This window comes from Parus major, chromosome 1 (genome assembly GCF_001522545.3).
Source record: "Parus major isolate Abel chromosome 1, Parus_major1.1, whole genome shotgun sequence".
NCBI lineage: Eukaryota > Metazoa > Chordata > Aves > Passeriformes > Paridae > Parus > Parus major.
In genome coordinates this window covers 94847907-94874739 of record NC_031768.1, presented here as the reverse complement: position 1 = coordinate 94874739, position 26833 = coordinate 94847907, and the positions used below count along the sequence as shown (strand labels likewise).

The 26833-nt window shown below is 40.1% G+C and overlaps 2 protein-coding genes across 4 annotated transcripts; one reads left to right on the top strand and one right to left on the bottom strand.

The window, feature by feature from the left end:
- Positions 1-4329: 4329 nt before the first annotated feature.
- On the bottom strand, positions 4330-21704 carry CEP97 (centrosomal protein 97). 3 transcript variants are annotated; one of them, XR_001520292.3, is made up of 12 exons: positions 21455-21704; positions 19106-19248; positions 18009-18167; positions 17509-17610; positions 16925-17038; positions 16023-16189; positions 14708-14872; positions 12855-12988; positions 11586-12357; positions 10481-10556; positions 8306-9746; positions 4330-5829 (listed from the first exon to the last, which is right to left on the bottom strand). XR_001520292.3 is itself a non-coding variant. In XM_015621130.3 (11 exons), the coding sequence occupies exons 1-11, from the start codon at positions 21504-21506 to the stop codon at positions 9033-9035; spliced, it is 2598 nt and encodes an 865-aa protein (XP_015476616.1). In that variant the 5' UTR covers positions 21507-21704; the 3' UTR covers positions 4330-9032. The 3 variants fall into 3 exon arrangements, 2 of the variants coding, with proteins under 2 accessions (XP_015476616.1, XP_015476631.1); XM_015621130.3 differs by having other exon boundaries at positions 4330-9746; XM_015621145.3 differs by having other exon boundaries at positions 4330-9746; positions 11586-12018.
- A 33-nt stretch (positions 21705-21737) lies between these two features.
- On the top strand, positions 21738-25585 carry RPL24 (ribosomal protein L24). The gene is made up of 6 exons (XM_015621193.2): positions 21738-21822; positions 21937-22012; positions 23116-23226; positions 24336-24472; positions 24870-24933; positions 25458-25585. Exons 1-6 carry the CDS (start codon positions 21818-21820, stop codon positions 25536-25538), a joined length of 474 nt encoding a protein of 157 aa, XP_015476679.1. The 5' UTR covers positions 21738-21817; the 3' UTR covers positions 25539-25585.
- Positions 25586-26833: the final 1248 nt, after the last annotated feature.

The following is a 26833-nucleotide window of genomic DNA, read 5'->3' as shown; positions in this document are numbered from 1 at the left end:
GTGCACCCTGCACCAAAGCCAGGCGGCACTTCCAATCTGCAGGGCATCTGCAATTAGTTTTGTAAACACTGCATAAGTTTGGGAATGCCAAAACACACACCTGCCAGCAATTCTTTCTAGGAGTACAGCTGAAGGGCTTGAGCTTATTTTTACTAAGGAATATGGGGGTTGCTTAAAACCAGAAACAAGACAGAGCTGCTGAAATATTCTTGTGAACACATTATTTTAGCCATTAGAAATTGCCTACTTTTGCCCCCACCCCCATCAGCCATAGCTGATGAAGTGATCTTAACTCTATTTTTCTCCTTCCTGCATCTTACAACAGTGGTTACCTGGTAGAGATAGAAAGCAAAATCTCAATAGGCACCAGCTTTTATTTCTATTATACACTGTAGGTCAAGAATTGAAAACCATCTGGCTGTACAAGCATAACACATTAAAAATATAGTATTTTGAAAGATAATTGGTACTGATTTTTTTCCTCTTTCAATACACAGTCTTTTAGTTCTATAGCAGACTCTTTTCATTCTTCCTTCATGAGCCATGCAGTGCATCAAATTTCCCTATAGACTTTGCAGCTCAAGGTGCAACCTAAAGCAAAACTTGTGTGCCAAATGCCAAGCATTATCCCATCTCTTAATATATCTGGAGTGATGTTGAGGGTGAAGGTTGGGAAGGTGACAACAGGAAGTAAACCTGTCACTTCTAAGGAAATAGGTACTGCTATGCTATCTTCTGCCACATTTTACATTTCACCTCCCCACAGAGATGGGATGGGATCCCCACACTACTCTCCATAAATTCTTCAGTTATCATTAGTCTTGATGAAGGTCCAATAATGAATCAAATATGCCTTTCTAATCTCTAACATGGTAAGCCCTTGTGCACAGAGGCCAGAAACCAATTACTCAGTGTTTGCCTCCATGCTCTACAGAAAGCACCATGTAAAAAGCTGTTTGGGTTGAGTATCAACAACATTAGTGAGGTCTGTTCCACCTTGTCACCATGCAACATCTAAGTGACGTTAGTCCTAAAAGAAACACAACTTCAGCAGCTGTCGCTCACCTTACATCTCTCCTTGTTATCACACCAGAAATACTTGGCAATTATTTTGAGATAAGTACAGAAAGCTGGATAATGAATCAGTCTTTCCTTATTTCTTTTTCCAGATTTATAAGCAGTAAGATGAAGTTATGCTGGGCCCTTGGCCCCACTGTCCTTCTCTCCCTTACCTGCAAAGAATAATCAATTAAACACAGTATATTTGATAATATATATAGGACTACTGAACCCATTCTTGATTATAGGCAAGTGTTGAGTAATGTTTCTATTTGCTCCCTGAGGCAAACTAAAACATGCTTTTGTGCTGAAGTATGGTGAGTTTTAACAAACAATGCATTGGACAGTCTTCAAAGAGCACAACCCACACTGTTCCTTTTCTATAGATACCTTTGATCTGTCTCCTTTTGCTACATTACCCTTGTATCACTTCTCTAATCTTTTTTCCCTTCCACAATCATCTGTGTCTTGCTCTTCTGCAGTCCTTAGAACAGCAAGTTCCACTCTCATCTTCTACACAAGTTCAGCACAGCCCCTGGTTTCAGCCATATCAACAATTAAGGCCTATTTAACTGTTGGAAAAAGTGTTTTGCTGACCTGGTGTCACATCCAGATGGTTTTCACATCATCTAATGCTTGTAAAGGGATAGTGCTTTTGCTAGAAGAATCCTCTTGCTGCTTCCTCAAGTCCTTTTCCAAAAGGTTACACAGAAGCTTTCCTATAGGCACCATCAGCCTTTCCATGAACCTGCCTCAAGCAGCTGTGCTGCATTTCCACTCCAGGGAGAGGCAGAAGGGAACGCAGCTTTCCATTTCTTCTAGGTGGCTCTGCTCCCCTTTGGGACTAAGAGAAACTCTTCCTGGTCTCCCATTCTATTTCTGCACCAGACAATGGACATGGTCACAGCCATCTCAGCCACAGGCTGCCCAGAGTGGATCCTGCCAGTTTGACACTGCTACACCAAAGGAAGGGAAAGCATCAGGCAGCTAGGAATATGAGAAAGCAGGTGAGAGAAAGGTAGCTTACATCTCCTACTAGTAAAATAATACCTAGTTCATGTGCTTAAAAATTTCAGTATCTGTGAGTAAAGCCAAAAAATAAGACCAACAGGAAAGCCAATCTGCTGTAAAACTACTGAGCTTGAGAATGAGCAAGCAAGGACAAGTGCATGAACTCTATCCTGGCAAGCTCAACAATACAAGACAGGTGAAGAGCCAGTCTTGAAAACACTCCAATATCACATGTATTTCCCCTAAACTTCAGGTTGATGGGGCTGTAGGAACTACTGATGTAAAGAAGAAAAGTGAATTCTGTTGTAGCATTTCCCAGTGTCTCCTGTTTCTCCCCAGGTCACACAGACTCTAAGGCATAAGCAGTGGTAACCTGCTCAGCATATCTTCCATGCACTTCCCACACCAGAAAACATCAAGGGACTGGGTAGCTCCAGCTGGTGTAACAATGGATAGGAAATTTCCCAAAGGCTGCTGCTTGAATGCAGTTCAGCACAATGCCAAGCAAACAGCCCTGACTGCTGGACTGCTCCTCTCTCTCTCTCTACTGCTCCTCACAGCAGTACACTGTCTGAGAATTGTTTAGGCTTTTCTAATGCTTTTTTTTTATTATTGCTTTCAGTGCAACACATGAACACTCTAAATACAGTATGTCAGATTTTACATTTCCCAGAGCATCCTTTATGATCATGGGCTTCTCAATTTTCACAATTCAAAGCACCGTAGAAGTCAGAGGCTATGACTCGTTTGATTTGGGCATCCTGCGCACAATTTTCTGATATTCCTTCCCTTGGTGATATCTTCTTGCACATATCAGAAAGAGCAGCTATACTGGTATTGGATGGAATAGAGGTAATTTTCTTCACAGTGACTATGGTAGGTCTTTGATTTGTGCTGGGAACAATGTGATAACATAGGGCTGTTTTAGCTACTACTGAGCAGTACTTCTAGAGCCAAGGGCTTTCCTGCTTCTCACACCACCACACAAACAAGTGGGCTGGGGCACACAATATGTCCTAGCATAGGCAAGGATTTCAGCCCATAAAATTAACTGTTTCCATTTGAACAAAATGGGCCCATCCACTAGCCATGCCTTTTTTCCAAATCTAGCCAAAGATTTTAATGTCTGATCTTATTACAAATATGAATAAAAGCCAGAGACAAGAGGGCCCTTCAACCTGAGTTCCTGAGGTGTTATGGTTACTATCCCTACGACACACAGCATTTAAACTTACTAGTACAGCTTTAAGGTCTTGACTCTAAAAGAAAAAGGAACTGCTCTTTTCAGGCCTGAAGTTACTTTAGCTATGCCTATTTTTTACTTTTAAATAAAGTCCTAGAATGAGGTGAAAGGGAGCTTAAAGATCACCTAGTTCCAACTCCCTTGACATAGGCAGGGATATTCGTGTCCATAGCAGGAAACTGGACCAGATTGCCCAATGCCCAATCCAGCCTGGTCTTGAATACATCAAGGGATGGGGTATCCATTTCTCTGGGCAACATGTTCCAGTGCCTCACCACCCTCACAGTAAATATCTTCACAGAAGAGCAAGAAGAATCCCACTTAAAAAAAATCTTTTCTTTGCTGTGATGAAGTAGAGAATCATAGTAAAGAATTAAGAACGTCCACTAACCTCCATGTGTTACAAGCTGAGTGAAAACAAAGTTAGCTCTCTTTTTTCAGCTTTTTTATTGTATTTTTTGTTTTTACCTTTCAGAGAACTCTGTAGCAGTAAAACATGACTTTCATGTATGTCTCAACTCCTCAACTGTTTCTTCTTCTTAAATCCTGAAAGATGTTTAATTAATTTGTTTGTTTAAAAACAGAGCAGGTATCTGACTAAGTCAAGAGACAACACCACACATTGCAATTGTGTTTCTCTTGATAAGCCCTTAGTCATAATTCTCTCTCTAGAAAGCTCTGTACAGAATACTGTATTAAATCTAAATTAAATATTTTAATTTAAACACAACAGGTAATTAAGAACACGAAAGAGAGCCAGCAACAGAAACTAAGGACTGCAAATCACGAAGATGAATTTCAGAGTCACTAGCAAATTCATTTCATGTACCCTACAACACTTACTGTCCTAGGCACTGCAACAGTGGCCATCAGATATCTCAGCTTACCAAGTAAAGAATGCCAGTGCTTACCTTGTCATCACTTGCTTTCTATTCCTGAGCTTCCCATGTCCAGAAGAGCCCTCCAATTTTAAGATTATGACTATAGCCATAAGAGTCAATATAAGATACACCTTAAAATTTTCAATAAATGTACAAATCATTTATTTAAAATTCAAAACTCAGAAATACAAACAAAATACTTAAGAAACAATAAATCCAAAATGTAAACACTTATAGAAAATATATTAACTGTACCAATTTAACCACCCACCATTCTTCACAGAAAACAGCAAGAAATAGAAAGACAAATCAATACCAAATTGTTCCTTTTTCTCAAATTCTAGTTTAGAGGTAGAATATGCCTGTGAAAGTCTCAAAAAATTAAATTCAGTAGAATTATGCTACAAATTAATTTGGCCCATATACTTAAAAACGTAATAAAGGCAGAAAAGAAGATTCTTACTGAGAGTTCTTGTACAATAAAATTTGGCACGGCACTTTCCGAGAGATAAAGCACCTTTCCTGATAAATACTGGTTTATGTTTTTGCAAGAAAGGGATCCTATGCTCTTTTCATTACTGACAAAGAAAACATTTAAAAATAGACAGAGTCCCAACTTTTTGGTAGGCATATAGAAAGCAAGTGTTTCTCAGTAACTTGTCCTAGAAAGCCAATCTGGGGGGGGAATAAAAAGTATAACTATTAAAAGAAGACATTTTGAAAGACTTTATGAATACTTGATGCATACTTATTTGGGTGGCACAGTTGTCAAGAGAGGGATGGGGGGAAGTTAATACAACAGGAAAAAAAAAAAAAGTGTATTTTCCATAGCAGGGGAACTGACCAGTTTTTACATTTCATTGTTAATCAGTCAGTCTTCCCCTAGCTGCTACAATTCTATCCTCTCACAAAAAAGTGTATCTGTGTGAGACACACTAGAACATCAAGTGCAGAAAAAATTACCCAGGTAATCTGAAAGGAACATATATTCCAGTTTTGTTCATCAGATAACCTGCTACAAGTAGAAACTAAAATTGGAATTCTTCAGACGATATATACAAATCCATAAAAAAACAGGAACAGTTTGCAAGCTCAAATACAAACATTATTCAGAAAAAAACAAACTTTTTTTTTTAGAGACTGGCTGCTAGGTGCATTATTTAAACTGCTGCATGCAAATAGTAGAACCTATGGTTGTTTAAGAAACTTAACTATCAACAACTGTTAGGCTTCTGCAATTGAGTTTAGCAAGGACTTTCTCAAGTATTTGCTGAAGGACATTTGCAGTTCAGAAGCAGCGAAATTTGCAGTCTTAATGCCCTCTTGCTTTATGGTAAAGAGGCAAAAGAGGCATTTCTGCCACAGACTAGGTGAAAATAGGCTTGCATGTGCCAGCTATCTCATGTGGGGCAAAACTACTTGTGTGGTGCAGTTTAAATAGTCTGAGCTATATTTATCTGATTTTTCAGAAGCAAATTAAAGAAGCATTTGAACTGTACTCACGGCAGAGCTGGCAACATTACCGGGCAAATAACCAAATTATCTCTCCCACTAACACTGGAGGATCAGCCCAGGACAAAACACAAGAGATAAGCTTTTCTTCTACAAAGTACATTCTTCTGCTGAACATGAAGCCTTGCAAAAGGAAAGAATACAATATTAACACAGGAAAGTTTCAGATATATTTTAGGCCTTCCAATTCCTTTATGAAATTTTCATCACCTCCAAAGGAAAACTGTGCACCCCTTTCCAGCTAAAAGAATATTACATACCTAGATTAAGGAAACTTACTTAAATAAAGATGAGCAAATGCTAAACCACGTAGTAACCTATGATACTTCCACATCATGATTTGTTGAGAGCTCAAAACAGGGCTGAAAGAAGACAACTTTAAGTATACATCCAGTTTTATTCCTTATTTTTCCACTGTATCCCTCATTATGACTTTCCCTGTATGTATTTTAATGATCAGGATGAAAATATTTTCTGTATATACAAACTAATTACATTTAACCCTGTAAAAACTAATCCAGAACTTCACCATTCTTTGATTTCTCTATATTTAGGCAACTCATCTTCTACACATGCAAGATACTTTTTAGAACATTAGAAAAAAAAATTCTAGTATTTCACTGTTTCCCAAAAAAAGTAACTTAAGCTTAAAGATAAAGCTGAGTGTTTTTCGGTACATGCTTCACTGTACCTGCATAAAACCATTTTTGGATATACAGGTTACACACATTAACAAGGACAACAGCTGACCTCAGCATTAGTTAAAGTAAGTTGCCTTGTCTTTGTGCTTACAAGTCCTAATAACAAAGGAAATGTCAAGAAATATCTAGGGCTTCCATGAAAAATTTACTTGAACCAAGTTTTACCCCCTCTGACAACTCCAAAATTAAAGTTGTTTCACCTCTAACTGTGCAGCAAAAGTGACAATCCAAAACAGCAAGATACATATGCTCCCTCAGCGTCTCCAGTAAGTAAAACATTGTTTTCCAGGCAGTGGTCTAGTTTCTCTCAGGTCTTGCAATAAAGCACTCTGCCATGAAAGAGAACTTTTACTGTGTTATTACACCTGACCACTGCCTCCAGAGTGCAAGATCCAACAACAGTTTCACAGACTGAAATAATTCCTCTCTCAAAATCCAAAGAAAGTCTCCTTGAAGTTTGGGGGTTTTTATATGGCATACTGACATTCAAAGAGCTAAGTCTTATGAACTACAGATCCCCAAGCATGGCAGATTTAAAGCCAAGTTCAGCACCTTCAGGGGACAAGGGTATGATCCTGTGGACTAGACACTGCTTTGCCCAGGTTATCAGATGTTGTGATACATTAATGTACCTGTGCCATTTTCAATACCCAAGCACAACTGTGCTCTAAGATCTAACTATGAATGTGGTCATGCTACAAAAGTGCTGCAACTACATTCAGTTAGAAAGACAGCACATTAAGAACCTACCACCTCAGCTGTCCTGGGTTTTCTTTAATGCTCCCATATATGCATGGCACAGGCAGAGGTCAGCCTGACTGCAGAGACAGTTCTTTGGAGAAGTTGGTGCCCTAGAACTTTTTTGGAGTGGGAGAAAAAGAGATGATGGCTACTCTATACACAGAGGCAAGCTTTATTCTTTCAAGGTGAACTTCACCACTGGGAACATGGTTGGTACAAGTCCAATACACCATTTATGTTCTAAATAAAGGATATTTTGAGGCCCCAAGCAGATACTGGCCTCATACCAAACTCCTGAGTAGTGGTAAATTTCAGCTTGGAACCTAAAGCACACATGTAACCAAAGCTTTCACGAAAACTAAATTATTTTACATGGTAACATGGCCATAAGAGTCATTTTAAAAGAGTGCTAGTAGGTTTTAGTGACACCATAGCACCAGAAGTTAACCTCTGGATCCAGAGAATTACAATAAGCATGTGTCTTTGTAACTGAGAACTAAACATCAGCAAACTACTGCATCACTGGCCTTCCAGTACACCTTGCAAAATGCAGCATCAGCAAATGCAACTGACCCCTGTAAATCACAACATCAACTTTTATTTCACTAGTGTCCATCACAAATCACATGGCAAAACAGATTTCCCTTGTCATTGTTTAAGTACACTAAGATACCTGATCGTTTTCCATTAAAAAACCCAACATAACAATGGCTAGGTTAAGATACAAACCCTGCTGCTTTCCCAGTGTTTAAGTGGAAAGCAAAGTCTAGGTATCTCAGCATATTTGCTAACAGGGAAGAAATACAACTTTTTATCCACATCTAATTAAAATGTCAAATACTGGACATACAGGGGGAAAAAACAACCAAAAAACCCAACAGAGATATCAGGAAATAGTTTTAAGTTATGGCATTTGCTTTTAGTATTTATACCTGTAGATAGGAGTAGTTGTGATCCTTCAAATGCACCAATGTCTTGAAAGCCATGAAAATCCAAATCCCACAAGGACATTAGCATCCTTTTGGAGAAAAACACACACCACCAAGTCTGCTGCTGTAACACAGCAGGGCAGTCTTGGAAATGATGTTCCCAAACCACATACCCTTCTGAAATTCTTATTTAGTCCTGGCTGCTACTGGTTCCATTCTGAGTCTTACCTGAGAAGGCACAGAAGTTCAACCTCAGAGCAAACAAAGGTCAAGGCTTGTTTGAAGTTCCCTGAGGTCTCTCTCCTGTAAGTCCTTGTTTCAGTGTGTATGTAAATGATCTAATTCCTTGCCAGCAGCTTCAAGTTATTTACAAAAAAGTCACTGACTCAGACACTGGTTTTCTGGAATGCATCTTTGATACACAGACCAAGTTACTCTTGTTAAAGTCAAAAGAAGTCTGAAAAGCAACTTTTCATCTTTCTCAGAAGGCTGTATCCTGCCTATGACAGGATTTACTACCTATATTGACTCAGTTTCTTCCAATATTGTTTGCTTCTCCTTGCAAAATAAGAACTTAAATCTTTCTTTTCTGGGGAAAAAAAAAAACCAACAAATACTTAACTAGCACATTCACCAAAGTGAATTTGCAGCAAACATTACCACCATCACCACCATTCACCCCCTCAATTTTCAGAATTAATTTAATGGAGGCCAGTTATTAGGATATCAGTTTTATGTTTGAAAATAAAGTGCATAATGATTGTTACTGAGAACTTTGCTGATTTCAGGTTAGCATAGTTAGTGTCAATCCTCAGCAACATCACTAAAATACTAATTACAACATAAATTCATAACATGAGTCAAAATCTGAAACAGAACACATGAAAAATAAGTTTACATAAACAGGAAAAAGAAAGTGAAATGGAATCCCTAGTCCTTTGTGAAAATGATCCTATTATACAGCTATCCCAACATGCAGCATCTGAAACGAAGAATCACAATCTGTTGGCTTTCCTTCTACTATTCCTGAATTCAGTTTGTAGCTTTCTGGTGGTGTCTGACAGATTTCACCTCGGACAGGGGAAGATGTGTCTTGAGGGAGCTCTACAGAGACCGTGTCAGAGGAAGAATCTTGGCTTTCTGCTGACACAGCGATTTGTAGACAGCTGCTCTCCATTTCTTCATTGCAATCTGTGTCTTCATCAGCCTCTTCCAGCTGCTGAACAGATTTTAAGTACTGTTGTATCAGTCCGTTGTCCTGCTCATTACTAGAGCTCTCCTTACTTTGCCCACACTCCCCAGGGCCATCCTCTACATCTGAAGAACATGCTAGAACACAACTGCCACGTTGTTTGATGGTTCCCATTGAAAGGGAGCTCTCAGTTCCTTCAGCTAAGCTCTTTTCAGAGCAACACAGGTCACTGGCATGAGTCTGATCAGCAGCAGAAGAATGAAAGCCAGAATCTGGGAACTGCAGCGAAGACTTGTCCTGAGGATCATCCTCACTAGCTGGAACGAACAAAGCAGAACTAACGGCTGGTGGGGCTTCTTGCTCCACTGGGGATGGCTGAATAGGTGCTTCAGATGAACATGAAGTACTGGCTGAAGGGATGCCAGCACCACCTAAATTCTGCATCACTGAAAGCTGCCATTGTTGAAGGGATCTAACCTGCAAAGTATAGAGAAAAATTCATTATGAAATGCAGCTAAATGTATTTTGATTTCTAGAGGATTTCTTGCATTCAACAACCAAGCTCTAGTATAAATCCAAGACCAAGTGAGAAACAAAAGGTTTTCTGTATCTTTAGGGAAATTTTGTTCTTCCCACTGTGAAATCACGGCTGTTAAACCTACATGCCAAACACTGACAGACCACACAACCTCTCAGTTCAAGTACCTGAAAAAAAAGTAATCTGCTCTTAAACCCAGAAAGGGTTTATGTGTTTTTAAGAAAACAGCCTTATTTTTGGAAGAAAAGCTTATTAAAAGGTGTATTAATAACTTCTCTGCTTCAAAAATGAGTTGTTCAAAAGCAACACAGCTTGACATCATTTCATTTGCCATAGGTATTATCAGTCACATCATGTTTCAGAGTTTTATGTTTATTTAGCTTTTCTTGTGTTTTGTCTTCCTTCTCACACCAGGCCACAATTTAGTCTTTAGTAATAAAACCAGTATTCTTGCACAAATGTTCTGAAGGATATTTTCCCCCACAATACCAGTATAGCAGACAACACAGCAATAAGACTTTATTAAACCACACAAATCATCATTGGAAAAACTGAACCATATTGACTGTCTCTTTAGGATCTACAGTAAGAAATAATCCAAATTCACATATAAGCAGGTTGAAATTCCAAATTCACATTTAAGCAAAAAAACAAGACGACTAAAATTACTTACCTGGTTCCAAAGAAATTTGATGGCTTCCTCCTGTACAAGCCTCTGCATTTTATCCTCTTCTCTTTCTTTTCTTAGTCTGCAAGAACACATATCCATCCAAAATTTATGTAGCTTAAATAAGCAACATTTGGGTAACAAGAGCAACAAGAATACATAAAAATGCCTACTTATATAACAGCACATTTGAAAGCTGCAACAAAGCCTAACATTAAGAAATTACTGCAGTCTGGCTTGCCATAAATACCCAGCTGCTGACTTGAAGTTTCTTTTTCAGTTACATTTAAATTCTGTTTCCTTTTACTGCAGCACATTTGTTGGCTTGGCAATAAAGTGTCTTTTTGTAAACTGAACCTGAGTTCTTACTTTTTCCTGCATGACTATCACCTTCCCCTACACCAAATAGTACTTCCTTTATTTCAAATTATACTGTCCCCACTGATACGTGCATGGAGTATGATGTGTAAGCACTGGGAGTTTCTAGCGGTTCCGAGCACTCAATTCACAGAACTTTTCTCACTTCTGATAATGAAGAAAAAGAGCCTATCAGACTGACAGATCCAGCCTGATGCAGAAAGATATTAAGTAAATCCAGAATTTTTGTCTTACAAATTGAGGAATCTTGACCATGACCTTCTCCAAACATGGATTTACAGGATCAAAAATTAAAACAGAAACAAACACAGATTCACATTTTAAAATTGTATCATACAAGGTAGAGGAAATTCTTTTCACCAGCAACAGAAGAATGACTCTCAATATGGACACTCGATTTATAGACTCTAATTGCAAGAAGACAAGTAAAAAAAAAAAAATTCCACTCAGCAATTTCTATTTTGAAATATGCAAGTCCTGCTAATAAAGGAACAGAAAAATGTGTTCTAACCCAATCCACTTAGAGAAGGCACTTTGAGAGTATGAATAGCTACATGCAAAACTGTGCTTACCAACAGGAAGTGATCCTGTAATGTAATCAGTTTTATGTTTCTGATGCTAGGTTCTACTGTGAGTAGTTATATCAAGGCCCATCTGTATCTGTTCTGAAATTCTCTGGAATGATGGTTATATCCATACAGACTTGAAAACACACAGCATGATCTCAACTTACTTTTCTATTTCAGCTGTTAAGCAAATGATGTGCTCCTGCATTCTATTTAGTCGAATTTCATTCCGCACTTCCTTGGCTCGAGGATGGTGGTTCCTCGTGTAAAATCCTCTCCAGGAAGCTTGAAGCTTGGTAGCTGCTTCAGTCATCCTCTGCAGTTCAGCTGCACTTTGATCAGCTGGTGTTGCACCTTGCACAGCCAGTGAACCAGACCTTTCTTCTGTCACCCGCTCAGGACAAAGAGTTTTTACTCCTGATTCAGCACCTAACGAGGTGCTGGGGTGACCGTGCAGAACTCGGCCTTCAGAGGCCCCTAAAGAGATGCCAGTCTTTGCAGCCAGGCCAGCTGTTACTGGATCAGGGGCAGGCACCTGAAGGATCTCTTTGATATTCTCCTGGGTTTCCACCCTTTCTGCTGCTCTATTAGGTTGCTCTCCTGTAACAGACAAAGCTTCTTGCTTGTTAGTTGTTTCCCTACTACTAACACCTCCCACACATTCAATCATAGTATCATCATCATCTTCTGGGCCCAAATTGATTCCATGTAGCTTCAGGTCTGAGGCAGGAGACACTGGAGACAATCCTGAAGTTACTGGCATGAAAGTAGACTCTGAGGATAAAAGGCTGCTGTTTAGTTTGTCTTCACCTGTCTGTACATCTTCAAGGTGTAGCTCCTTGGGAAAGGTTCTCTCATGAAGAAAAGTGCTCTTTTCTGCATAAGCATGATCATTGTTTGCAGTTGGTCCAACCCAAGAATTCCTCTTGATGACAGGTTCTGGATAGGCAGAAAGCCACATTATAGTGTTAGATTATTTCAATAATAGTAATAGTTTGTTTAATTCATAGGGATTCCCAATTTGGTTTTGACAGTTAGCACCTGGGTAGGCAAGATGTTAGTAATGATGACCATTATTTCTGTATCAGGACAATACTTACCACAGTAACATCCAAACTTGGCAAATACTGGGTACAGGAAAGTGCACAAACTGCACTTCCCAGGAGAATAAACTTGTATAAAATGGAAAAGTCAAAGTAGTAACTCCAGTTTGTTGGGTTGGGTTTTTTACCTAACCAGCTTACTAGCATTTCAAGACACAAATAAGCATGGAGCAGAATTTTTTTAGAAATAAAGTATAACTTGAGAAAATCGAAGATCGATAAAATAAAACATTAACAGGATTTTGTTCTGAAATTCCTTCCACAAAGTTACCTACATTCAAAACCAAAATATTAATTTCCACATGTTAGATCACAGGTAAGTAGATCACTTACCCTTTTCAAGAACCATCTGTGATGGCTGGGCCAGGACACTGTGTTCATGAGCAACTGGAACTGTTTTGCTGGGAACAGAAGGTGTAGGTTGCTCCTCATTTTGTTTTTCATGCATCAGCTGCCTCTGGTGGAGCCTAAGCACAGAGTGCCAACAACAAATTTTATGCTTCTTTTAAACTTTCTTTTGTACAGAAAACATGTAAAAGAAACTATGGAATATTTCAAAATAAACAAGTGATCAAAACATTCCGAACACGAGGCTAGCTATGCAGACTCCTATATGCACAAGACACTAACAGGACTAGTCACAAAGCAGGAGACTGCAGTCTTTTCCTGCTCTCCTTCCTCCTTTCTTCATTACATGTACAGAAATAAATAAAATAAATTAAAAAAAGAGAAAAACCCAACATGCAATTCTGACTACAGACTGAAAACCATAAGGTATTTCTACACACAAAGAAAGCATGCAGATATTTTTAGTGCCTAATGTGGAATACATTATGTGTGTAAGTATAGAGGAGCTTGAGGAATGGTGGGAGTAACTTTTAGATTTCAAAGTCAGTGAATCAAAGAATAGATGCTCTTGTTACTAACCACCCAAAATCCTAATACAAATCAACAAATATTGCCACAAAAAAAAAAAATCCTTTACAAACTCAGAGAACACACAGGTTGTTTCAGCCCAGCCAAATTAGAAGATCATGAGGCAGAGATCAAACTGTCCTACAAATCAAATATGGGAATGCATATATACAGGTGAGTATTTGGGGGGATTGCCTTTTCTGCTAGGTTTTTTTTTCCTTGGCTGTTGAGAGTTTTTTTAATTTTTAAAGAGTTTGATTTAGCAGAAGAACTTCCTGAATTTTCCTCAGATACATGTGAACGCCAGAGTACTTTGCTAGAAATTCCAAGGTCAAGATGACTTGACTACACCTTCTCCTCAGAAATAGCTACAACATTTCTATAATTTCCTCCTGGAGACCACTCCACACTTGCAAAGTGGGCAGTAACTCCTTCCAGATACTCCCAACTTTCTGGCCCTTTTGATGAGATACCCCTCTGCTAACCACAACACTTTTTTTTGTTGCTTGAGTTTTTAACCACACTGTGCCACTTAGGTAGCCTGCTCCTGAGAGATTAATTTTCTGCTCTTTCTGCAAAAGTTTCTCAATAGGTCCTGGGGAATAGAACAGCCTGTATTGTCATGTATTCTGGCTTCTAACCAAAATAAGTTCACCTTTACATGGACAAAAAATACACCATGATAATTCTACTCATCTACTTTGCACACACCTTAGCAAAAGAGCTACTGCTGACAGAACCAGCAGGCTCTCCAGAGGTCTCTGCTGACAGACCTCAGATGCCAGATACAGATGGACAAATGCATCACTGGGAACAGTGTCCCTCAAAGAACAACCTTAACTTTAAAGCCAAGAAAGAACATCCCAGCAACAAAAAAGTGGATAATACACCAGTGTACCACAATAGTCATCATTCACTATTAGAACAAAAGTTAAGCTCCTCTTTGAAGTTTTCATCATTTTTCATGTGGTTAAAAAACAAAAAAAATCCCAGTATATAGTTTATTTTAATCACAGTTCTAACACAAATTACCTTCAGCATAGACTGAAAAATATAAAGAAGTTTCCCTTAAATGGCCCAGAAAACAGGAAAACACTCCTGCTGCTGCCTTGCTTCTTATTCCCATTTAGGCCACATCCCAAATCTCCATTACACTTTGCATCTTCAGCCCTAAATTTTGCTTTGAAATACTTAAATGAAATCTTACTAACACATGAGATACATAATTATGTTCTCAATTACATTCTCTAAGAAAGAAACTAGATTCTCACCTTTGCTTACTCAGTATTTTCTCCAGTTTTGCATCCTCTTCAGTCTTGAGTCCATATGCAGATATGAGAGGACAAACAGTAGCCAAGTACTGAACCAGCTGAACATGCTGCCCAGGTCGATATGACCTTCCTTTCCCTTGACTGTAGAGCCATTCTGCTTTCAAACTGTGAGGAAGGAGGGAAATGGTTTTAAAACCTTTAATGAATGGCATAAAACCAGTAACTCTGTTTTCATTGCTGTCTCCCTCTTGGGTACCCAAGAGCTAATCTACGAATCTAAGCAAAACTTGGAACATGTGCAGTGCCCAAAGGAACTGGGAATGTCATTACCAGAAAAATGAATAAAATATTCACTCACTTAAGCATCAATGAAACAAATAAACAAAACCCCTTGTCCAAAACTGTACAATCTTTGCTTTGTGTGTAGTCTTTGAGCACTGAAAACACATTTGTCTCAATGAACTTATCAGCATCACTTTCACAGAAACAGAGAAGTTCATAAAACCATGCAAAATAGACAAAGAGAGCAAATCTTGATAAAAGTATTCAACAAGTATGGTTTTTAAGTTAAATTAATTTCTGCTCAAGAAAATTTAATACAATACATCTACACGCAATAATACAGTTAATACACAGTCATGAAAAAACCTCAAGAATTCTAATAGGCAATTTTTCAGGAAAGTCATAACATGTTATGGTGAAACTGAAATAGAATTGGTTTACCTTTGACCAAAAAAAGGGCACCTTTTGTATTTTAGGATCAGGGAAAAAAAGGACATGAATTCCTAGAATATATTCATGCCCTGGCCTACAATGTGCTTATACTGGAGAATGTTTATGCTTGGACCATTCTGATGTCAAGAACTTTGTCATGCAGATATCCTAGTGATACAATGAGCACTGTGATACAATAACAAGTGATTTGAGCAAAATAATATTTAACTAATTGATAACAAAAAAAAAGCCAAATCTAGAAATGTACACGAAGATCATGCTCTTTATATAAGGGCATGTTTGAGCTTGTCCCAAGACAACAGCTTTAACATCTGCTGATTGTGACATTCTACAAAGCCAAAGAGGCTGTAAAGAAAAGGTACCAGACCACTGATGAATTGCTACCAGAGTTTTGCTTTGTGGAAGTATTTGAGTGAGTTGAGCAACAAAACAGCAGCTTAACTTCATACCTCTCTTTAAACAAACTGGTGATCTGACATAATAATTCCAGTGTAACAGATGAAAAAATTAACTAAAGCAATTTATGCTTAGCCAAACTTAATTTAATAATTTTAGGGATTTAATAATACTATTACATCACCTTTCCTTCTGAGAAATCACATATCCATCAAGAATTTTAAGATTCAGACACCAGCTGACAATATAAGGCCTGTAGTCAAAGCCAGGGACAGAAGGTGTGGCCATCACACATGGATTGTTCATAATTGACAGCTGTTCCAATTGGCTAAGAGAAGCTAGGAAAGAAACCTTGAGAAAACAAGATACATTTGTTAACTGAACAGAACATATCACATTTCTCCTAGCTACAGCTGGACAGCTCATGCAAAACAACAGAATGACAAATAAATCAAAAATCACATTTGATTTTTGAACACAAAGAACTACAAAGGACCTCCTATCAACTACTGCAATTTCCCATTAATTCTTCTGTAAGTGCTATTTAATCCTTGGAAATTATTACCTTCTCTTTAAAATTCAGAAATAGGGTTTTATGTATAGAAAGGTACAGTACCTCTATGATTCCAGTTTACTACAACAGTTGCTGGACTTTGAAAACAAATAAAGAAAAAAAAAAAAAGTTCTTTTTACAGTGTTTGAAAAATAGGTCAGTGGCAACAAGTGCAATTCAAACCTCTGTTCCAAACACAGCAGCTGCAGAAGCTCTCTGCAGCAGTTAGTCAGCTCAGCTTTCAACTTTCAGACAACTACAAAAGATAGGAATTCAGGCCTGAAAGTAACATCCCTGAATAATATAAAAACATAACAGAAAAAAGGCTAAGCTTCTTTCCAGACTAAATTCCAAAAGATACCACTACCTTGTGCAGCTAATGTAAACATGGTTTTTACATATAAACAAACTATTAAAAGCTGGGTTCTTTCAAAGAGGAGAGCCCATTTTCAGTTACAACCTCAAAAAAAAAATGTTCAATGTCTTTCTTTCAGTCTACCTAAAGACAAGGTGATCTATCTTCTATAAATTACCTCATTTAAGTCTCTGATTTCATTTTCTGCCAAAGATAAAACAGTCACACTCTGAGGTAGGCAAACAGGGGCGGTGCGAAGTGAAGTTATAATATTTCCATGTAGCAACAGAGTCTATAAAATAAAAATACAGTGATGAAATGAATGGTCAAAACCCACAGATTTATTTCTCAGGCATCATCCGACAAAAAGGCAAAAGAACTATAATTAAGGCTTTCTGGTCACAATTCCTAAAAAATGCATCTGGAAACATTTTTCTCTATGGTGTGCATGCCAGAAGAGTTAACAGTATGTTTTGTCTTGATTCATGATAGGAGAAAAGAAAACAAAGAGCTATGAAGAAGGTATCGCCACCATATCTTTATCAAAATCATTAGAGTGCCTATAGAAAAATCACTGCCTCAGCTCCTGCAATTTGAAAACAAGGAAGAGAGTTCTTACCTGCCTCACTCGAGAAATTACAGTTTATTAATTAAAATGCTCTAAGAGCTAGTGTTCAAATAGTCAATGTGTAATGGCAGCAATTTTCAAAGCAAATTTCTTTATGTAAAGAATGATGAAAACAGAGATAGAATAACATCTACCTTCAGCGAAGTAAGCTTGGAGAGGTCACTTAATTGGGCTATGTTATTGTCTGACAGATCAAGATGCTGAAGTGACAGACAGGAATTGATTTGTTCAATGACCTAAAAAAAAAAAACGTCAGTTACTCACAGTAACTCTTTTTTAGCCACTAAATAAAACCAAGTATCAATAACTATAAATTCTTTTGAAAGATAAAAAAAACACTAGCTAAGTAACACAAAATAAAAACCACATTTTAATACAGCTGTATTTTAAAGACAATAATTTTTTTTCCTATTCTGAAGCTCACTCCCTTATTTTCATTTCATTTTGATATCAACCTTTTATTTTTTCCTAGACAACTCTACTCCAAAAGCTGCCCTCTTCTATTTCATAAGCCAGTAGGCACAAAACATTAACACTGTTGTTCCAACCAAAACATACTCAGATTTCTTTACAGCATTTTCCAAATTTTCCAAAACACAAGATTCTGGTTAATGCAACAGACTAAATACTTTACCTTAAGGTTATTTCCTGCCAAATTCAGCCATTCCAGGTGCACCAAATCCTTCAGCCCTTCCACGTACCCAATACTATTGTGGGGCAAGTTGAGCACTCGGAGCTTGGTCAGTTTTGCTACACCCATCATTCGCACCAAACGATTGTTGGCTACAGACAGCTGTAGACAGACACACAAAAGAATGTTTTTACTGTGCAGACAGAGTAAGATTTTACTTCTAGTAGTTAAACATCTACTCCAACAGATATTTGTGCAATCTACATATTTAATTTTCAAGTAAGTAACACAGACAAAAAACCTCCAAGAGCCAGGAAATTAATTACTGATCAAAGAACCTAAGTCCTCACAGCTCACTCCACAAACTTGAGAGGAAATTCTCCTAGCAGTAGCTAAATAAAGGAAAAAGAATGAGGAATTGTGTCATATGAAAATAAGGTTTTAATATCAGAATTGACAACTCATTGTGCAAACTGTTGCCCCATTCCTGGTGTAAAGTCACACTTACTGTCAATATGGCAGAGGACAAAATGTATTTCACACAATTCTCAAACAGGTCCTGTGCTAACAGGACTGTGAACCACAAACTTTTAAAAGGGTAAATCCTGACTAGACATACACTTCTGTAACATGATCACCAAGCTGGCAGTGTGGTGAAGATTTGTTGTAGCAACAAACCCCACCTCTGCCAACTCAGTGTAGCTGGTCTGTAGGAGTTCTCAAGCAGCTTCCAGAAGCACTTGCAGTGATAATACGAAGTTATTTTTACAAAGATTACAAAGCTCATGTACTCAAAAGCTAAGAGGTATCAAAATTTGAGTTATCAGTGACTTTTCTAAGTGTTCTTATGATGTCCCTTCCCCATTAGGATTTATTTAGCTCATTTTTAGTTACCCAGGTAATTCACAAGTCTCCTCCACTATCAACTGCTGGCCGCCACTGAAAACAAAGCTTTCTACTTTAGTTAGCCATCCATCATTTTCCTCTGAAGACAATAACTGTCTAGCTTACTTCAATTACATAATATGGCCTGAAGGCAGAAGAGGCTAAACATCATAGCACCAGTATTTGATAACAATTTCAAATCAAGTAACACTGACCTGCATCAGATTCTTGCATTTCTCCAAGTGTTCCAATTTAATGATCTGATTTTTGTCCAGAATCAGAGTCTGAGTATCAGCATCACAGGGCAAGGTTGGACCCAGTTTTTGCAATCCTTGACCTGAGCAGTTGACTAACAAGCCTTAGAATAAAAAGTTGAAAAAAACACAAGAAAAAAAAATAAAGCACCACAAAATTTATATATGAGAACACGTGCTGAAAAAGTAACAAAAGATAAATAGATTTGTTTTATAATAAATGCAGATAATTTGGAAAAACAGATTAACATTGTTTTCCACATAAAACTGAAGCAAATTACTTCAGCTTGAACACTTTAAGAGTAACTGATCCAGTTACTGGAAGATATACATACCAAACACTGTCCCAATTACGAACTCTGGCAGAATTCTGGGAAAGTCACAACAGAGCCTTTGAAGTGAGATGCAGCAAAATTCCGGTAGCTAAATTTAAAGGTGTGATCCTCAAAACCCCAAATTTCAAAAGAACCTAAATTTTAAAATTCTTCAGAGAATTTAAGTTTTGAGCAGCTTGACAACTATGTGCAAGCATTCCATCTAAACTAAGAAGCCATTCACGGCAGCAACACTACAGTACTGAGGGCATTGGGAACAAACTGTTAAGTAGGCTAGCGTACCATTTACTTAATGCAACACACAATTCAAATGTTCCATGCAAAAAGGGTGACCACATAAAGTTAAAAGCCAAACATTTGCCATCTATAGGGAGCTTGAATCATGGGATACCCAAAGTGACACCTGACAATCATAGTAATTTTCATACATTAAGCCTCTGCAGTGTATTTGGTGTACAAACACCGCTGTAGAGCTTCTTGTCCTATTAATATCTGTTCAGTAAATAATGCTTCCTTTTTCAACAACATATCCCAAATAGTGTTCTCCCCCCAATATGCTGCACATATTAATATTACATTTTACAGGTTTTTAGGGTTTAGTTATGCTGTGGATGGAGACAAGCTTTTTTTATGTACTGTTTTGTCAGCTAGAGAACATGCATTTCTAAAAAAATTTGTCTGATGACATTTATTATATTTCCATTGTTTTTTTCAAATCCATGGTTGCCCCAAGAGCTTTGGAGAGCAGCAAGGCAGAGCCAGCAACCATCACACTCCTGCCTTTGCATATTCACGGAGAAAGTACCACTTGTTTCTCACTCAAGTAGTCACTTCTGCAACCACTTGGTCACTTTAATTGAACAGAGAAACTTTGCATCTGATCATCCATCCAAGGGTTTGTTACAAAAAATCACAACTGGACCCTCCAACCTAGCAGAAAGGCAAGGACCCACAGTACTGAATTGTAAGAATAATCATTTTATTCATGTGCAACGAGGTGTCCCATTCAAACCGAAGCACTGGGAATGTGGCTTTACACATAGTTCTCATAGATTTCCAGCATTCAAATATATCATGAACCAACTGCTACTTAATACACACAACCATTTGCAGAGAACCTGTATTTCTATGGCGACATCATCCACCTGCTTCTCTACTGAACTAGACATTCCTGCAGTTAGACTTGCTATAATCACTTCTTCATGATGCTAGACAAAGAAAGGTTTTCACAGAGGTGTTAAACAAGATAGGGTGCTGGTGTTGTCTCCCTTGTCTGGGGGTATCTTTTATGAGCACCTTCAAGATTCAGAGAAGAACAGGTCCCTCTTTCAACGTTGTCTGTCCTCCTTGTAACAAGCTTCAGTTTGCTTGCTTAAGCATGGCAGGTCAGTATACAATATGAACTATATATACATATACAGGCCCACTAAATACATTCCATTCTATAAAGACTCATTGATATAATATCTGGGGAACGAGATTTTGCTAAGAGGCTTTCAGGACTCAGGAAAACATTTCAAAATTGCTTATTTCTCGTTTGGCAGGAAGCAAGGAACTACACCCTCAGAAGCGGCGCTATCTCCAAGACCTCTCAGCCCTCCCCTCTAGTGAAAACGGGCCCTATATCATTCAAACCCTGGCCTACAAAGGTTCTACAAGGCTGCGGGATATTCCAGCACGATGGACAGCCGCTCCGTCCTGCCCCGAGCCAGAGGCGCTCCTCAGGGCGGGAAGAGCTGCCCGCGCCGCCGCCCTCGCCCAGCGCTGCCCCGGCCGCGTCCACGGCCGCGGGGCCTCAGGGAGCGGGGGCAGCGGAGCGGCCGAGCCGGCCCCTCACCCCGAGAGGAGGGGGCGCCGCCGCCTCCGCAGTGCCGAGCCCCCCGCGCCCCTCCGAGCGCCACAGCGCCTTTCGGGACCCGCAGCCCCCAACATCGCGCCCCCCCGGCACCCAGCACCTGTCCGGAGCTGCCCTTACCCGCTCCGGCCGCCTCATCCCCCGCCCTGGCCGCGGCGCCGGCTGCCGCCATGCCCCGCACTTGACAACACCGCCAGACAACCGAGCGCCAGGCAGCGATCGGCCAGGCCGCTCCGCCACGGCAGCGCCGCGCCTTTTATGCTGGCTAGAGCGGCGGGTCCCGCGTCCGGAGCTGCGCCGGGGTAGCCCGGCCGGGTGAGCGCTCCGCGAAGCCCCCGCGGTACGGCCGGGCCGGGGCGGGGCGGGGCGGTGCTGCCCGGCCCTGCCCTTCCCGCTCCGCTCCCGTCGGGCCCCGCGCGCCGCTCCCGACACCGCCTCCCGGCCGCGCCGCCGCCTCTCCGGCCCCTCGCAGCCGCCGCCATCATGAAGTGAGCGCCCCATCCGCTGTTATCCGGGCCCATCCGCCGCGGGGAGGCCGCCGCGGGGTCCCGGCCGCCTCCCCCGGCACCCGCGCCCTCCCCTAACTCTTCTCTCCCGCGCAGGGTCGAGCTGTGCAGCTTCAGTGGGTACAAGATCTACCCGGGCCATGGCCGCCGCTACGCCCGCACTGACGGGAAGGTGAGGCCGGGGCGAGCCCCTCGAGCGGCAGGGGCGGGCGGGAGCGGGCCCTGCGGACGGGAGGGCGCTGCGCCCGGGAGAGCGGCCGGACGGTGCGCGGGGAGCGGGGGCCGCGCACTTGGGGCTGTCGGAGACTGCGGTCGTGTTGATGTGGCCCGTGTTGTTGTGTCTGCCCGAGTCGCTCGTAGTGAGCCTTATGAAAAAACAGCATCGCTGTGCAGGTGCCGTGGCTGCTCCGTAGGAGATCCGTGCCGTGCTGTAGCTTCGATTTGGATTTTTTATGAATGCAAAGTTTCCAAAGGGAGTCTTAGAGCTGCAGGTGTAAAGTAACAAAGTTGTGTAGAAAATTATGTTTAGACGTCCTGCATCAAATGCTAAGATTTACTGGAGCAAACAGCTGGTCTTCCAAATTAATTGAGTAGAAATCTGTGGGGTAGAATAGAGTGGAGAGCCCTTTCGAGTTGTCATGTCATATGCAGACAGGATTGCCCCTGCCTGTGAAAGGAGGGCTTGGCTTTTGAGTATCCCAATACAGTCATCTTTCTCTACCGAATTCCCTGCAAAATGACCAGGAGATGGACTGGTTGAATCCTTGTGAGCACTCCTGGGAATTAGGCTGTACTTCAAATGGAATTATAGAGTTAATAACAAACCAGCTTGCACATTCTGCCTGTTGTTTTAGACAAACGGGTTAGTGTCACTAGGCAAGAAGAAATCGGGTGGAGCATTGGTCTCCCTGTGTTCCCTAGGCCAAGTTTTGAGTTACTCCCACATACAGGAAGTACACTGTTGCTTGAGAACAGACACTTGAAAAGTATGATGCTGGACACAATTATTCATGCTGTGTGTGAAATACACAACAGCACTGGATGCAAGTGGTAAATTGAACTTTTTTCAGAAAAAAGAAGCTGCTCTAGAATGCCTTGCAAGACTTCAGTTTGTCCAGTGTAACAAAACACAAAACTTTTAAGTCGGAGCTGTGTTTAAGAACTCCAAAAGTGTCAATGTCAAACAACACTGACTAAAAGAATACTTACTTAATGCAAACTGTGATAATGTCTTTCATGGAAACAAAGTGTACACAAAATATTTTGCCTTCCCAGGTTTTTCAGTTCTTGAATGCAAAATGTGAGTCTGCATTCCTTTCCAAGAGAAACCCTCGTCAGATCAACTGGACTGTTCTGTACAGGCGTAAGCACAAGAAGGGACAGTCAGTAAGTACATACCATAATGGCACTATAAGTTGGCAGCCAAAAGATGTGGTCACTGGTCTGTTAGAGGTCACTTAAGTGTACCAGTGTTGAGCAGAAGCATGACCCAAGTCAGCAGGATGAAGACTTGTTAATGGTGAAAACGTGAGTTTATACATCACTTCAACAAAAGCATTGTATTGTGTTGTAGCACTTCTTTGAAGGGCTGCTCAGAGCCACAGTATGTTCAGTAGATCTTAATTAAGCAGATCTTAATAATTGCATATGTTCTTAAAAGTTAGTTTTTGGGAAGCTGGGTAATGCTGTTTAATATGCAGACTTCATAATAGTTTGGTCTGGTAAACTTCCTGAATAGTGACAGCATAGGGAGCTGATATTGGGGTTGGAGTGGCAGGGATGACACTTCTGATATACTGTCCTTGAAAACTTTGGGCTGTAGCTTAGCAGGAGGTCTTTTCCTATGTAGCTGTCATTGCATGGAAAAGATAAATCATGAAGGCATGTAGCATGAGGTGTGCTACAGTGCTCTTAGCTAAACTTGCACAGCAGAGGAGCTTTGAGAAAGGCTTTCATCAGTGCAATGAGTCAGTGTTCTTGCCAGTTTGGTTGAAGAAAGAAAGTTGGTGCATGATGGCTTACAGTGCTCCTCAGCATCTGATCCACTTGAACAGGTGTGGAGTGTCTGCCTTTCAGAAGACACCATCGAAGGCTTATCCTTCCTCCCTTTTTTCTTGTAGGAATTACAGATGGCTGAACTTCTAGCCTTCTTTCAATTTTTTTTTTCATACTTTGCTGTAGAAGCCTAGAAGATACAGGGTCTAATGTGTGCGTCTCCAACACTAATAGCTGGACAGCTGGGGAGGCAGCCAAGGATTGTTGGTAATAGCACACTATGAAAAGTACAGGATGTGTCTGGAGAAGGGGCCATATGGGGGTAGGGCAGCGCTTCTCTGTACTCAACAGAAGGATTCTGTAAAGTAAGGAGTAAAATTCTGCTTCAGTGTATAGTTTTAAATAGCTTCAATTTGAGTAGCAGCTTGTTTCTGTAACTGTCTTTAGCCATGTGTTTAATGTCCTGTGATGCTAATTGTGTTCATCTCCTGCCCTCTTAGGAAGAGGTCCAAAAGAAGCGCACACGCCGTGCTGTGAAGTTTCAGAGAGCCATCACTGGTGCCTCTTTAGCTGAGATTATGGCCAAGCGGAACCAGAAGCCTGAAGTACGAAAGGCACAGCGGGAACAGGCTATTAGGTGAGAAGTCAGATCAGTGAAGCTATCCCAAGCTTTTCAAAGATTACAGTACTTTTCGTACAAAAGCTTAAACTCTAGGTGAGCTCTGTGTTTTACAAGATTTTTGGTGGGGTTTTTTGTTTGCTCTTAATCTACCTAGTTGCATGTAATAATGAGTAATCTTCACAAAAGATAGTGGCAGCAGAGAAGGGTCTCTCCTTGCCCTTTCTCTTTGTATTTTTGTCACTCACAGTTCTGCTGTCTCTGTATAAATTCCCCCACAGGGGATAGTGAATATAGAGAAAAAGTCTGCAGTAATGCATTCCATTCATGATCTTGGGAAGCTCTTACAGTGCTGAAACAAGGAAACACTGAATGGCAGACACGGATAACTTTCTCTTTTTCTGTGAATTAACAGGGCTGCAAAGGAAGCCAAGAAGGCTAAGCAGGCAACCAAGAAAACAGCGGTTTCTGCTGCAAAGGTGAGATGCAGTAGGCAAATAGAAATTATAAAATGGAATACACTATGTTGTAACACAACACACAGCGTTCTGCTGCGGCACTTAATTGGAAATTCCCATTTCTGTTTTGAGGAAGCATTTTCATAATTTCTTGATGTGAAAACTCCCCGACTGGACTTTTGTACTGAAGTTAAGCATACCCAAACAGCTTAATAAAATGGATCTTCTTTACAGAATAAGCAAATATTACAGTACAACAATTCTCTGACCTAATATTAGAGATAATTTATAGATGAAAACTTGTCTGAATGTGACATCTTCACTGTCTAGGAACTTGGTAAAAATATATTGATATGTTTCATTATCACATATGAATTAATACCATATGTTGGCTTAGTGTTGTGTGTAAACATCTGTTAATGTGATCCCAATATTACAGATTGCAATTCTAGTCTGATCTGATTTCTGTCAAGAGTATATACAGGGACACTTAGGACTGCAGATAAATAGCTTCTTTTTGCTCAGTCTTCATTATTTCTTTACAGGCCCCTACGAAGGCAGCACCTAAGCAGAAGATTGTGAAACCAGTCAAGGTTTCTGCTCCCCGTGTTGGTGGAAAGCGCTAACTTGGCAAACTGTTGGTTATGCTGAATAAACATCTGATGAAATTCCACTACTTGTGCCATGGTCTGCTTAGCTGTGTGAGATACACTGAAAGGAATGAATTTGTGAAATAACCATGGCTGGGTTTTGGTGACTGAAATGCACCTTCCTGCCATAAAACACTTTGTTTCTTAGACAATTTGCTGTATTAGCACACATTTCCCCAGTCTTCACTGAGTGGCTCAGGTAGCAGGGAAGATGCAGCTGGTATTTGAGGAGTGTTCTTGCCTGGAGGACAGAACAGCACCTGAGTTTATTCTACATCTATCACAAATGACATAAAAAGAAGTTTCTAAGCTCAGACATCCAAGATAAAAGGGTGTGTGAAGCAATGCCATCCATTAATCACTTACAAAGGTTCTGTGTTGTGGAAAACATGTAGGAAGATAGAGGGAATCAAATAAGGAAAATAGGAAAAAAGGGGAATGAATGGATGGTTTCACAGACTGCATGGCTCTTAAACACAAAGATTCAGATGCAACTTCTGGGACAGGAAGTTATAAAATGATGAATTACTAGCTCTTGTGAGGTAAAGGAAGCCTGTGAAGACTGAATGGGTTTCAAATACAGCTGGTGTTACACAGTTAAAACTCATTAAGGTTCATATTTAACTTGCTGAATGCAGTTAGGGGCTCCCTTCGTGCAGGGATTGAAATTCCTCATGGGCATTCTTCTGTCTGCCTAAGTAACTACACACTGTGCTGACGGTGTGCCCGAACTTTGCCAGTTTTGTTGGACAGCAATAGCCTTGGCAAAGCAATATCCTGACTACAACCAAAACAGAAACCAAACCTTCACTATTTTCTGGATCAGTTACTTTTCTCTTGATACTTTGAGAGCTTGGTTTGTTATCTTACACCAATCAAGAAGACAGCTGTGTTTCAACTTCCTGCAGTCCTGGGCTTCAAAAACAATAGCTGTAATGGGCACTTGGGTTATAGGCTATACTTGTACCTTGTTTGGGTCTGGATGAAGGCTACAACCCATTTAAAAAAGGTCCAGCTTGATGATAATAATGGAATTTGCACCATGATCTTCCAAATAATTCTGCTTTTTGCTATTAAAAAGAACCAAAAAAAGCCAGTGCTACTCACATTTAGAGTGAAATTGGAGGCTTTTAAACTGGTTTAACACATTTGAAAGTGAAGGAGCCAGAAACAAGGGGAAAAGATAGAAAAATGGCCTGTAGTTAGCAGGGAAAGGAATTTTTAATCATTTAAAACTGAAGGCTGTAAACACCTCTGAAAATTATCTGTGC